The 12,214-nt window shown below is 42.0% G+C and overlaps 1 protein-coding gene across 1 annotated transcript in view; it reads left to right on the top strand.

The window, feature by feature from the left end:
* Positions 1–12,214, top strand: part of myo10 (myosin X) — a 292,275-nt gene that overhangs the window by 219,723 nt on the left and 60,338 nt on the right. The window contains exons 15-19 of the mRNA XM_072283726.1: positions 2,020–2,112; positions 3,647–3,715; positions 3,871–3,953; positions 7,146–7,254; positions 8,972–9,052. Coding sequence (XP_072139827.1) covers positions 2,020–2,112; positions 3,647–3,715; positions 3,871–3,953; positions 7,146–7,254; positions 8,972–9,052 — 435 coding nt within the window. The remainder of the gene's footprint in view (positions 1–2,019; positions 2,113–3,646; positions 3,716–3,870; positions 3,954–7,145; positions 7,255–8,971; positions 9,053–12,214) is intronic.

The raw sequence follows: 12,214 nt of genomic DNA, 5'->3' as shown, positions 1-12,214 counted from the left end.
CTCCCCCCCCTTCTCCCTCCCCCCCCTTCTCCCTCCCCCCCTTCTCCCTCCCCCCCTTCTCCCTCCCCCCCCTTCTCCCTCCCCCCCTTCTCCCTCCCCCCCTTCTCCCTCCCCCCTTCTCCCTCCCCCCCCTTCTCCCTCCCCCCCTTCTCCCTCCCCCCTTCTCCCTCCCCCCTTCTCCCTCCCCCCTTCTCCCTCCCCCCTTCTCCCTCCCCCCTTCTCCCTCCCCCCTTCTCCCTCCCCCCCTTCTCCCTCCCCCCCTTCTCCCTCCCCCCCCTTCTCCCTCCCCCCCTTCTCCCTCCCCCCCTTCTCCCTCCCCCCCTTCTCCCTCCCCCCCCTTCTCCCTCCCCCCCTTCTCCCTCCCCCCCTTCTCCCTCCCCCCCTTCTCCCTCCCCCCCTTCTCCCTCCCCCCCTTCTCCCTCCCCCCCCTTCTCCCTCCCCCCCCTTCTCCCTCCCCCCCTTCTCCCTCCCCCCCCTTCTCCCTCCCCCCCCTTCTCCCTCCCCCCCCTTCTCCCTCCCCCCCCTTCTCCCTCCCCCCCTTCTCCCTCCCCCCCCTTCTCCCTCCCCCCCCTTCTCCCTCCCCCCTTCTCCCTCCCCCCTTCTCCCTCCCCCCTTCTCCCTCCCCCCCTTCTCCCTCCCCCCTTCTCCCTCCCCCCCTTCTCCCTCCCCCCCCTTCTCCCTCCCCCCCTTCTCCCTCCCCCCCTTCTCCCTCCCCCCCTTCTCCCTCCCCCCCTTCTCCCTCCCCCCCTTCTCCCTCCCCCCTTCTCCCTCCCCCCTTCTCCCTCCCCCCTTCTCCCCCCCCTTCTCCCCCCCCCTTCTCCCCCCCCCTTCTCCCCCCCCCTTCTCCCCCCCCCCTTCTCCCCCCCCCCTTCTCCCCCCCCCCTTCTCCCCCCCCCCTTCTCCCCCCCTTCTCCCCCCCTTCTCCCTCCCCCCCTTCTCCCTCCCCCCCTTCTCCCTCCCCCCCCTTCTCCCTCCCCCCCCTTCTCCCTCCCCCCCCTTCTCTCTCCCCCCCTCTCCCCCCACCCCCCGTCTCAGCTCCTAAACCCCCTGCTTCATAGCTGTAGTACAATCTCTGTGTCTTTTTCCACAGATGCTCCCTTACCTGCTGAGGGCTTTCAGCACCTTCCACTTTTACATCTGATCCCCAGTGTCTGTAATTTTTGGGTTTGCAATTACCACTGACTTTGTGTTACATTTGTGAGGATAGTCAAATTCCTGTCAGAATCAGGATCAGATTTATTAATACTGGATTAAATTAAAGGAATTTTTTTGTTTTATAGCAGCTGTACAAAGTTTATTTACATTTAAGTAAAGTTTTAGTTTTCCATCCCAAGTCAATGACACCATGTTTGCCTCCATTACTCTCCAACATGCAGTTAACCTGCCGTCATCCCTTTGTAACTGGCCTCCGCAGTAGGTCTGGCTACGGAGTATTTGTTTCCTTCATCTGAGCCGCTTAGACTAAAACAGTGATGCTCGCAGCACTGATCCTTATGGTACCACTGTTGTTGGAGCTTTCCAGCTGGTCAACAGTTTACAACAGTTCAGAAGGCTCTTGGTGTGTACCACACGGCCTTACTTGCTAGAGTAAGCTAACAGCAACTTGGAAATCTGGCCTATTATTTTACATCCATTTATTTTCATGCTTGGAGTATTTTAAGCTTTTGCTCAATTTTTGTGGCAATGGAGCTCCAGAGCATTTTGGGAAATACAAAATTTTTTTTTCCTTGAGTCGTGAAATCCTCACACTTATCCACAGGGGTAAGGAAGGAAGGGATGTTTAAGATAAAATGAAAATATTGTTTGATCGAACAAATACTGTTTGGAAATACAACTGTTGAAAGTAGAGGCCGCCTTTCCATGATTAATCTTAATTTTCATGTTTTGCTTTTCTGATGGATTAACAGTCACGAAAGGTATCTGTCCAATTGTTTAACAGTTGAACCAGAAGCATCAGATCTAATATGTGAAGTTTAAATTGCTTAGACGTCCTAACTTTAATGCGCTTTTTTTTTTCAGAAAATGGGCATTCTGGCCCTAATCAATGAGGAGAGCCATTTTCCAAAGGGCACTGACAGCACGCTGCTGGAGAAGCTGCACAGTCAGCATTCGGTAAGCTTTGTGGGCAGTTCTCTGCTGCCAATGAGCTCCTTGGTATTGAAGCTACACACACAAAATGCTGGTGGAACGCAGCAGGCCAGGCAGCATCTATAGCTTCCTCCCCCTTTCTTTCTCCCTAGGCCTCCTGTCCCACAATCCTCCCCTTCTCCAGCTCTGTATCCCTTTTGCCAATCAACTTTCCAGCTCTTGGCTCCATCCCTTCCCCTCCTGTCTTCTCCTATCATTTTGGATTTTCCCCTCCCCCTCCCACATTCAAATCTCTTACTATCTCTTCTTTCAGTTAGTCCTGACAAAGGGTCTTGGCCCAAAATGTTGACTGTACTTCTTCCTATAGATGCTGCCTGGCCTGCTGCATTCCACCAGCATTTTGTGTGTGTGTGTGTTGCTTGAATTTTCAGCATCTGCAGATTTTCTTGTGTTTGCGTCCTTGATGTTGATCCGATTAATAAACCTGCTTAGAGTGAAAAGACAGGCAGGTGAGAATGATTCCAGGATTGAAAGAGTTACCGTATGAGGAACGTCTGGCAGCTCTTGGGCTGTATTTCCTGGAGTTTAGGAGAATGAGGAGAGAATCTCATAGAAATATTCCGAATGTTGAAAGCCCTGAACAGATTAGATGTGGCAAAGTTATTTCCAATGGTAGGGGAGTCAAGGACAAGAGGGCACAACTTCAGGATTGAAGGATGTCCATTTAGAACACAGATGCAGAGAAATTACTTTAATCAGAGGGTGGTAAATCTGTGGAATTTGTTGTCACGAGAGGCTGTGGAGGCCAAGTCATAGGGTGCATTTAAGGCAGAGATAGATAGGTTCTTGATTAGCCAGGGTGTGGGGAGAAGGCAGGGGAGTGGGGATGACTGGAAGAATTAGATCAGCCCATGATTGAATGGCAGAGCAGACTTGATGGGCCAAGTGGCCTGCTCCTATATCTTATGATCTTATGGACTGTATGTGACAGAATTGATGCTATTAATTTTTGAGTCTGTTAATTTTTCCGTAGCCAACTCTTCCTTCCACCGCAATCCTTCCTTCACACTCCATCATCTGGGCTGGTTTCTATTGCTATGCCAGTATGAGCCTGAACTATGTAAAGTTCAGAGTTTTGGTATCTGCAGAAGAAGGGGCAGGAGCTTTGCTTTGTGGTTCTGATTGCCTTTAGGAACTTTGACCTGTGACTAGAAACTTACCAGTTTTCATCATTTATAAAAAGAACAACACAATTAAACAACAAAGCATTTCAAACTCTTGCCTTCCCTTTGTTTGAATGAAGCCTGTCAGATGGTGGATGTAAACTACTGATTCTTCTATTGTAGGTAAATAGTGTAAGATAAGCCATTTAAGTCTTCATTTGTTGATATATTTGTAATTGTTCATTAGCTTACATGTGCACCATGTTCTTCAGAGTGTAGTATAGTTAGTCTCTTTAGACTGGTATGGGCATGAGCCCAAAACAAACTGCTGACAGAATCCATCCAAAATGTATTAACTTGTTTTACTAACAATCTACATTATATCCTCTTACCAGAGCAATCCATGTTATCTGAAGCCCAGAGTGATTGACCATTACTTTGGAGTGAAGCACTATGCCGGAGAGGTAATTATTCTGTTTCTGATTCACTTTTCAACACTATCCCTAACAACACAATTTACTGCCACAACTGATAATGCTGTGAAGGACTCGCACCAACACTGTTTTTATCAATGTCCCTTCTTGTATTTCATTTATACTCTTACCTTTTCCTTGCCAAGGTTTTGTATCACGTAAAGGGGATTTTGGAGAAGAACAGAGATACCTTCAGACATGACATTCTCAACTTGTTACGTGAAAGCAGGTACTAACTTTGTTGCAGTTCCTTTGTTGCTCAGGGCAATATTTGAGGGAGATGGAAATCAACCCTAAATTATATTTCATCCTTTGGTATAATATGGAAGCAGGCAGTTCAACCCATCGTGACTATCATCTCCCAGAGGAATTCCATTAAGCCGGGGCATTTTGTGGAGAGAGAAGGGATGGTGGAGTGAGGATATTTACCTTGTTCACTCAACAGTGGACGGCACAGTGGCGCAGTAGATAGTCTAATACCATCACAGCACTAGCGCCTGGGTTCAATTCCATCGCTATCCGTAAGGAGTTTGTAGGTCCTCCCCATGACTGTGTGGGTTTCCTCCCACATTCCAAAGATGTATGGAAGTCACACAGGTGTAATGGGGCCTTGTGGGCGTGTTGGCCAGACAGAGCCTGTTATCGTGCTGTATCTCTAAATAAAATAAGTTTATGGAAGACTTGTCTGTAGACTTGCCTTGTCTTGAGACTTGTGCAGCAGGTACCTAACAGCTCACCTTCCACCTCTGTATGAACACTGCTCCCTGCCCGAGAAGGTAAAACTAAGCTGCTCCAGAACCTCCAAGAAATAAATACATGCACCGAATCTTTCTTTAAATCCAACATGCTTCTAATCTGCACTAATTCTAAAAATGATTAATTGACTGTTGTCAAGAAAGAAATATAAAAATTCCTTGATAGCTTTTTGTGTAAGTGACATGAAACATATTTAAACGGCAGCTTTGCATGATTTCTCTCTTCAGGAAACATTCGTATCCTGTCTAGTGACCACATCAAGCTAATTGGTCAGGTCATTCAATTAAAATAAATTAGTGTAACAAGGTCTCATGTTCTCAGCTGCTGCTGCTTCAGGCCCTGGGGACAATTTAACTTTAATTCCAGTGTCTATTGGCTCTGTGAAAGGGCCAGGCAGAAAATAATTTTGATTGTACTTAGCGAAGGAAACTGTAGACAGCTGAGGGAACAGTTCCCTAGGGAACTGCATAAACCATTCAACCATCAGTTTATTCACCAAGTTCGTTGGCAGTCGTTGTTCATTTCTGCTTGGATTCTTGTTCTGGAAATATTTATTTTTTACATGGCCATTTGTCAATTCCTGAATAATGATGCAAAAAAACAACACAAACTCTGGCGAAATGCAGTTTGATCCCATCATTCTTGCATTGACCAGAAATGTTTCTTATATTTCCACATTTCTTCAGGCTAGAGCAAGTCATGTTGGCACATCAAGTCAGAGCCAGTTTGCAGATCAATCCTATCTCCCACTGCATTTTCTCTAAATTGTCCTCGCACTTCCAGACACCAACTAACAAAAGGCCAGTCACTATACTGCCGTGTTTGTCTATGGGGTGTGGGAGAAAACTGGTGCCTCTTGCAGTCAGTGAGAGAACATGCAAACTCCACACTGACAGCACCAGAGGTCAGATCAAACCCAAGTCACTGGAGCTGTGAAAAAAGAGCTGTACTAGCTCCACTACTGTGCCTCTTAATGTCTGCTTATAGAACAAGATGCTGAAGGAGCCATGTGGAACCTCACTAGTGCAATGAAGCTGCAAAACCTAAATAAGTTATTTTCGTATTGAGCTAGATCCGGAAATCATCTTTCTTGCTTCATAAATAAGTTGTAAGGATATCAGTTTCAATATTCTGTTAATTAATGTTTCATTAAAAGTTATTTTGTTTTTGCATCACCATATAATTTGTAACTTGTTTATTATTACCATGAGTACTGAGGTCCAGTGAAACTTTTTGTTTGCCATCTATACAGATCATTTCACAATATTAAATCATGATAGTACAAAGGAAAACAATAAAAGAATGCAGAATACAGTGCTATAATGAAAGAAAAATTGCAGTGCATGCAAACAGTAAGGTTCATCTTATCATACCAGGGGACTGTTCAATAGCACTGGGCAACATATTTTCTCAATGGTGCTGCTTCCTCAAAATATTTTTTGTTTATGATAGACCACTTGAAGCTGAACTCAAATATAATTTCAGACTACTTGTATCAAGTAGAAATTTGGAGAAACAGGAGATTAACTTTTATCGAATATAATGCATTTAATTGCATAACAGTACTGACACTTTGCAATTGTTTAACTAAGCTAAAAATGTTTTCTTGATGATTTTCATTTGTACTCAGTTTCTGAGGCTTTTTGCTTAAATATCCAACGATAATCAGCCAGCATTGATGGATTCCAGTTGCCCCGATATTGTTTCTCTAGACCGCAATGTTCCGGTGAAACCTTTCAGCATGCTTGTCACTGACAGGGCCAAGATTTGCAGGAAAAATGTCTAAATGGGAATACAGAAAATGAAGCTTTAGTGACATGTTGCACTGCACGGTTTTGTTAACCAGCTGAAGGTAGTTTGGTGTTCTGTAGCTGACAAGAAAATTTTCAACAACGTTCTTGAATGCATTCCATGCGATTTTCCCTAGTCCCACTAGAAGATCTTCAAATTACCTGTCGTGGATGACCTGTTTAATTTGCAGACCAACAAAAATGCCTTCCTTAATCTTGGCATCTGTTATTCCAGGAAATATCAATCTCAAATATCAAAATCCTTCATAGAAATTTATAGCCTTTCTAAAAGCTGTCCTGCCATGCAGCATTGGCCTTGTCTAAGCATGTCCAGGCATGCCTGGATAAGATAGAAAACTTCTCAGTTTATGTTGTGGGCAATAATTTAATTGACATGAATTATGAATTGAAATAACAAATATAGGTGATTTAAAAAAAAAACACAAATAGTGTGATAAGGATGGTGACCTACATGATCAGCAGCCCAGAATCCATAAGATACACCCAAGAGTATACAGGAAGCAAAATCTTTGTTGTCCATTGTAGTCATGTAATAGTGAGATAGAAGCCATCATTAAGTCTGGTGGTACATGCTTTCTAGATTTTATATCTGCTATCAAGTGGTAAGTGGGGGAAGAAGAGATACATCATAAGATGTACACTTCAGTTTTACTATGAAAAGTTGGTCATAGCGTTAGATTAGGTGCAAGTAACATCAGATCACACTTTCCTCCACTGGACACATTTTTTAAAAGAAGCAAATTTGCCTGCCTTTCATTTAGGACAGTTATTGAAGAAGTAATCTTCTGGTATGATCAGATTGAAACATATGTATTCCTAGCCTTGGGCATTCATAATTATATTCATTATTTCAGACTGGATTTCGTCTATGACTTAATTGAGTATACATCAAGCAAGAATAACGAGGAGACACTTAAATCTGGAACCAAACATCGAAAGCCAACTGTCAGCTCTCAGTTCAAGGTTAATATAATTTCCATTGGTTTTCTTTTGTGTGTACGTTCTGTGTCTGCAACCAAAACCAATGTTCCCCCAACCAATAAAGTGCTGTTGAATGATCAAGATGAGTCAAAACCTACAGAGTAAGATTGGATTATACTGGAAAATAGGAAGCATAACTCAGGATGTTAAAGCAGCAAACACCAAACTGAGTTCATGGTGGTTGCACCATGAATCGGATCTCAGAGCGAATTATCACGATCATTATTGTGGACGTCCCTTCTAGAATGGCAAATGCCAGCTTGGACTATGCCAAAGGTAATCAAACTCAGGCTCAAATCTCTTTAAGGTGAGATACTTACTGGCTGAAAGTCATGCTGGAAGCTATCCAACTTTTGGCAGGTCATTAGAGATGGTGGTGGCTCTCTGCAGGTTGCCATACCCAGATGCTGCACTTGAGTGGATGTGGCTATGAGGTAAGAGATCATCTACACAGGGCAGGATGTTGACCTGGCCACCTAATGTTCATTAAGCAAGTTTCATACTTCAAAATGTATAAAGTATAACAGCCATGAACAATTTGGACAAGGAACCCAAATAGTAGTTAGTTAGATGCCTCTATTGAGAAAGACATGAAGTACAATTTTGTTGGTGGCTTTCACCCAGAATTGAGGCTCACATTCCTTCTCTCCCTGCCCCCCCACCCCGCAAAAAAAAAAACCACCCTTATTCCTGGTTCAGCCTTGGAGGACCTCCAGCTGGCTCAGAGACATTAAATAGAGACTTAATTTACAACAACCCAGAACTCACCCTATCAGATATATTTTCTTTGTCTTATCTATTCCTTCCCCTGCTTGCTTTCTGTCTTTCAGTTCTGATGAAAAGTGTGCAGTCTGGAATGTTAAATCCATTTCTCTCTCCATTGATGCTGCTTGTTTTCAACATTTTCTGCTTTTATTTCATATTTCCAGCATCTGTAGTTTCCGATTTTCAGACAATCCAACGACCTACCTGTGGCATTCAGTGGCATTGCCATGGCCGAGCATCCAGCACCAACACATTGGGTGGACTGCCATTCAGCAGTAACTCAGTTGTACCAGCCTCATAATATTGAGGCTGTGGGAGCAGTTTGCCTTGAGAGACACACCTCCTCGCACCCTAAAACCTTCCCCAATCTGCAATGCTGCATCAAGTTGAGACCTCATTGTCTTTTTTTACCGAAATGAATGGGATTGTTACTTTTATGTAGATGAGAGTCACTCAGCACAGACGTAAGAGGGGCTTTCAATCACAGTATTTCAGAATGAAAGGTTGTACATGTACAATAACATTTAATGTCTTTTGGATTTCTGGCTTGGAAAGGCTGATAAGTAGTGTTGTGTTCTTATGCATGTTGTATTCCAGTGCAGCTCACTGAACGTAAGCCAGGAGCACATTAGCTTGCAAGGGAATGTGGACCGCTCGGCTGAAGCCAACGTGCAGCCAGTTGCAATTTGATATGAAGACAGGCTGTACCATATCTGGAAAGAAGATGATGTACTGTTCCTTGAGTTGATTTCAGACTTTGTTGGGATAATGTAGGAGGTTACAGAAATGTCAGAGAACTGAAAGGCAACACAGTATAACAGAATATCTTTGTTGAAGAGAATACATAGTAAAATATTCATGATTTGTTAATGAAAGTAAACATTATAAAGACTGTAGGTTGAAAGCTGTAACTATTTCTTTATATTTTTTTCAGAATTCTCTTCATTCGCTGATGGCTACGTTAAGCACATCAAATCCTTTTTTTGTCCGATGCATCAAACCCAATGTGCAGAAGGTAAGTTTAATGGGATCTGGCTCTCACTAGTACTTATGAGCCCAGTTTATGCTTTGGGATAAACTTACACTTACACAGGGATTTTTTTTCCTTCAGTGGCAAATATATAATTATTGAAGCAGCCAATCCGCCCTTTATGTGAACCTGTACTCGTGAGCTAGTGATCAGAGCTTTTGTTGGGTGTTGAATATCTAATGAGAAACTTCTGCTTTGCATTTTTAAAAATATATTCTTTCATGTTGGGCTATTGACAATGGTAAATCTGGTTCGTAGAGGTGGTACCACCAGACTCAAGGACCACTTTTATCAGACGTTTGAATAGACTTCTCATGTGCTAAGTGAAAACATCTTGATTGAGTGGTCCGTGCACTTTCTCTGCAACAGTAACACTATATCCTACAGTCTGTTCTTTTGACTACCTCAGTGTAATTATACATGGAATGATCTGCCTGGCATACAAACAAAAGTTTATTTTGATTATGTGACTATAATAAACCAATCTGATCCAATATACCACCCAATTTACTACCCATGCACATCGGCCATGATCCTAGCCCCTTGCAGGGTCATTTCAGTGTGCAAGTATATATCTCAGCCACATTACTATGAATTTGAAGCTATTTCTCAGCCAAACAGTGTGTGCAAGGCAGTTTTCCATTTGTGAAGTTGAAAGGATTTTACAATAATTGACTTCATGGTCATCTTTATTCAATATTTAAAGTCAAAGTTAAGGTAATTGTTGTGTTCACAAATACATGGATGTACAAATGTAATAGGAAAACTTAACTTTCCACAGCATCATAGGCATATAGCATCCCATAAGCAGCAGTCACAAGAAAAATATATATTAAACATAATTTTATTAGAAAGAAAACAATTAGGACAAAAATAAAACATTGTATATTAAATTAAGGAATGCAATTTCCCCTGATGCTGTGATTGAGTTAGAATTCTCATCAATGGATCACAAGCTGAATGGGTCATCATTGAGATCTCTATAAACTTGATGGCAACAGTTTGTGTGGCATTGCTGCTTCTGAGTGGATCAGGCACACGATAATAGTGAGGGAGAGGTACTGTCATTCATATCCCATCTTTACACCTCCTGAGCCGATGCTGTCTACATTCCAAATACATGGCAGTTTGTACTTTGGTATATTGTGGAAAGATTCTGATGGGATAGTGTACACTCTTTCACTTCATCCCTAACAATTTAATGGGAGTTGAGGTTCACTGGAGCTTGTAAAGCCTGACATCTGATTTTTAAAAAATCTCTCAAGTTCACAACCCTGGCAATAGTTGTCCTGAAAAATGTGTATAGAAAGGTGTCATATAGCTCAGCCTTGGTGTGCTTGTCTTAGTGCCGTGCAAGAAAGCTTGAAAATTTATCATGTGCATAGGAACGGGAGTTTAAAATACTACATGTACAGGAAGATGTGTGTGTTTGAAGTGAACTTGGTCGATTGAGTCTCAACTCATCTGTGGTATTGTTTTTAACCCCACCTGGAAGTTAAAGCTAAGAAAGGGACTCTTTGAACCATTGCAAACCTCTCTCATGGATTTTTGGGCTTGGACGTGGTGAGGAGTGTGGAAACCGTTGAGGGATTTACACCCCACTTGCTTAATTTCAGGGCTCAGGATTTTATTGTGATATTTTCTTCTGCTGAGAGAAATGTGCCAGCAATCATCCCTTGTTAAAATTAACTTTATGCTTCCCATATTTACTGATTCATGATTTTTTTTCGGTGAATAGGATGAAATGGAAGGGGAAAAGTCAGCTTATTGATTCTAATTTTGAGCTGCAAAAGCATAGAAAGGCTGAAACAAATGTGTGTCGTATACAAATACTTTAAACCTGAATTAAATATATATTAAGCAAAAAAATCTCCTATTTTCCAATACATCGGGCTAATGAGTTTAAGTACTGACCAAATGGAAAAGTTTTCATCTGGTGTCCCTAAACTCCAGTTGAACATTTTTAACAACAGAAATGCTAATGATCGCAACAATCAAATTGTTCTTTTCTGGGGTTGCCTAGGGAACACGAGCGAGGTGGTTGTGTAGGTCTGTGCCAGTGGCTCATTGGAAAGTGAAATGAGATGAAGAAGGCGAGTCCATTGACTCTGTGTCTATGAGCAGTTTGCTGCAAGACCACTTGTTTGCTCTTTTCATTAAAGAAAATCTAGTGAATTTTGTTTTAGTATCCAGATAACTGTTCAGAAAATTCTTCTGCATTTGAAGAAAAAAATTCTATGAAGGTGCAAATCTCAAAAGGCAAATTGGACTACTGCAAGCCAGTAAAATCTGCAACAGTTTCTATTGAGGTAGTTTCTGTTCTTTCAATAAGAAGAATAATGTATTAGAGGAGACACGACCAAGCTGTGTTCCAACTCAATTATCAGCTGTTGGTGGATACAGTATTTAGAAGTGCAGTACTGCTACTTCTAGAAACAGATACTGAGCAAATTAAGGTATGTGAGGGTCATTCTGTTCCAAGTTAATGTTAATAAACGACAAAGCTTTGGTATTGTCTAGGAGAGTGGGAGAGGATGCAGCAGGGAGCTTGATAACATTGTACTTAGGCTACTGCATTTGTGAAGTGTATTCTACCTGTTGATGTAACTTGATAACTTGTGCAACAAAATTGCGTGAAGTTACTCCAGTGCTAACATAGCTTGTGTTTCTCTTCAAAATTCCGAATCACTTAATTATTGTGCAGGATTTTTTTTTGTCAATTTGCTATATTTTTATAAAACTAATCAAATATTGGTCCATATCTTTGGTTTTTGTAAACTGAATAATTATCTTTATTTTTTGGCACTTTAACTACTACATCACCACCATGGTCCGGAGAAAGGAGCACTAAATTTAAAGCATTAAATTTTAGTTGTCAATATAGTTAAGCATCAAAACTCGAATTAAATTATCAGCAGTTTCACTGTGACATCAACGCAAGGACTAATTGCATTTCATCATTGCAAAGCAGATTTTGACAGTAGTTGACCACATCTTAGAAAAAGTAAAAATCTCCTTGGGAATGTAAGTTAATTTCATTATACTATGATTATTCAATAGATTGGTTGGCCTGCTATGCATGTTTGTTTTGTTTTAATTTAAACTTTTTTCTTTAGCTTTCACCTATTGAAAACAGTGACTTACTAT

This window comes from Mobula birostris, chromosome 19, assembly GCF_030028105.1.
Source record: "Mobula birostris isolate sMobBir1 chromosome 19, sMobBir1.hap1, whole genome shotgun sequence".
Lineage (NCBI taxonomy): Eukaryota > Metazoa > Chordata > Chondrichthyes > Myliobatiformes > Myliobatidae > Mobula > Mobula birostris.
This window is presented reverse-complemented; position numbering and strand designations above follow the sequence as displayed.